Source organism: Eimeria maxima, genomic scaffold, assembly GCF_000499605.1.
Source record: "Eimeria maxima Weybridge genomic scaffold, Emw_scaff160, whole genome shotgun sequence".
Taxonomy (NCBI): domain Eukaryota; phylum Apicomplexa; class Conoidasida; order Eucoccidiorida; family Eimeriidae; genus Eimeria; species Eimeria maxima.
This window is the reverse complement of record NW_013563558.1, coordinates 6664-9163: the sequence shown is the minus strand read 5'-3', so window position 1 is coordinate 9163 and position 2500 is coordinate 6664. Positions and strand designations below refer to the sequence as shown.

At 35.6% G+C, this 2500-nt stretch overlaps 1 protein-coding gene across 1 annotated transcript in view; it reads right to left on the bottom strand.

Moving 5' to 3' along the window:
• EMWEY_00018660 (CAP-Gly domain-containing protein, putative) overlaps positions 1 to 460 on the bottom strand; it is a gene marked incomplete at both ends in the record, with an annotated part of 3687 nt that extends 3227 nt beyond the window's left edge. Inside the window, one exon of the mRNA XM_013477657.1 lies at positions 1 to 460. This exon is cut by the window's left edge and continues 247 nt beyond it. Within this exon, the coding sequence (XP_013333111.1) occupies positions 1 to 460 (460 nt within the window).
• Positions 461 to 2500: the final 2040 nt, after the last annotated feature.

The following is a 2500-nucleotide window of genomic DNA, read 5'->3' as shown; positions in this document are numbered from 1 at the left end:
CTTCCACTGAGCCGATAGGACCCTCTGGGCACCCCTCTCGGGGCACCTCTGGTGGCCTCCCTGGTATTTCCGCTGGGGGCCCCTCTTGGGGCCCCCCTGGGGGGCCCTCTGGGGGCCCCTCTGTGTATGTTATTTGTTCCTTTAATAGACCTATATATTTAATAGTACCTGCATGCCCTTCTTTTGTTTTTATTCTTTCCCCTAAGGAAAAGAGAGGATGATGACGAGAGAGAGAAGGTACACAAGAAGATATTATACAACCACAAGGTAATCTGTTGCTGCTGTTGCTGCTGCTGCTGTTGCTGCCGCTGCTGTTGATGGTTTTGCTGCTGTTGCTGTTGTTATTATACTGTGTACTGTTGGTTATGCTGCTGGCGGTGCTGCTTGCTGACGCTGCTGCTGCTGCTGTTGCTGCTGCATCGGGCGTGCAGCAGCCATTTAAGGGGAAAGTTTGTTGCATATTGAGTAACAATTAAAATAAATAAATAAATAATTATTTATTTAATAATAATAAAGAAAAATTAGCACCAAAAAGACGAATCACCTCCATATACACCGCGGTGTTTTCTGTTTCTGTCGTCAGCAGTGCTGAGGTGTATGTACACCTCAATAAAATAACACCAAAATTCAAAAAAAAGAAGAAAAAAAAAGAAAATAAATAAAATAAATAAATAAATAAAAAGAAAAATAATTTATTTATACATTTTTTCTCCTCTACCTCCTTATTATAAGGCAATATAACACAGGCGGGTACCAAGGGGGCCCCCTCCCCCCCTTCCCTCTTATGCTGTATGTTTTCTTCCTTATAAGGAAATAAATAATAATTTAAATAAAAAAATAAATAAAAAAATAAATAAACATAAAAATATATTCATTTAATTATATAATTAATAAATAATTATTTCTTTTCTTCTCTTATTGTGTTTGCTGTAGTCATGATGATAACACTCAAACCCTAAACCCTAAGCCCTAAACCCTAAACCCTAAACCCTAAGCCCTAAACCCTAAACCCTAATCGTCTAATCGTCTAACCGCAAATAAATAAGGTACATTTATTTATAAATAAAGCAAATATTTATTTATATATTTATTTTATTTATTTATTATATATATTATATATTATTATTATATATAATATATATATTATTTATTTATTCCCCTTTATACCCTCCCTTTAACTAATAAATGCAGCAGCAACAACAAACAATTCTTGCTGCTGCTGCTGCTGCTGCAGCAACAGCAGCAAAGGATTGACCGTTGTTTCCGCATGCAGCCTGCGCTGCTGCTGCACCGCATGCATGCTGTGCTGCTGCTGCTCTGCATGCATGCTGTGCTGCTGCTGCTCTGCTGCTATGGGGTGTATGCTGTACACAACAAGAAAGAAACAAATTTAAGGATAGATTACTATGTTAGGATATATATCCCTGCAGCAGCAGCAGCAGCAGCAGCAAGCAGCAGCAGCAGCAAGCAGCAGCAGCAGCAAGCAGCAGCAGCAGCAGCAACAAGGAAGGTGTGCTGCTGCTACACCCGAAGATTTTCTCTTCTGTCTCGCCATTGGATTCCTTTGTACTACAAAAAATAAATAAATAAATAAATAAATAAATAAATAAATAAATAAATAAATAAATAAATAAATAAATAAATAAACAATAAATAGATTAATTAATTAATTAAGTAGTATACTAATAATAGTAATAAAGACAGAGAAACCAGCCCCATAGAGAGAGCCAGAGACAATCACCAATAAATATGCATGCATGCATGCATATTTTGGGGCTTTTTTTTGCGTGCATGCATACATGCATGCATGCATATTTTGGGGCTTTGTTTTGTTTGTATAGTCTGCTGCATATGATGATAATACAAAAGACTCTAGAAGAATGCAGGAAAGGCAAAGAAACTGCAGCAGCAGCAACAGCAGCTGCAGCAGCAGCAGCAGCTGCTGCTGCTGCTGCGAAGATGCATGCAAACAGCAGCAGCTGTCAATCTTACAGATATGGCAAAATATGTTGCTGCAGCAACAGCAGCAACAGCAGCAACAGCAGCAACAGCAGCAACAGCAGCAACAGCAACAGCAGCAACAGCAACAGCAGCAACAGCAGCAACAGCAGCAACAGCAGCAACAGCAGCAACAGCAGCAAATGCATCGCATTTATGTTGTCTGTATTGTCTCTCCCTATGGAGGAAGAAAAAAAGGGTTTAGTGTTTAGGGTTTAGGGTTTAGGGTTTAGGGTTTAGGGTTTATCCTTTTTCCTTTTTTATTCCCTTTTAGATAATTGAATTTTATTATATTTAATTAATAATAAATAAATTAAATAATAAATAAATAAATAAATAAATAATAAATAAATAAATAAATAATAAATAAATAAATAAATAAATAATAAATAAATAAATAATAAATAAATTAAATAATAATAGTAATAAATAAAAATTATTTATTAAAGGAAAAAAGAAAAAGAAATACAAAAAAAAAAAAAAAATAAATAAATAAAATAAT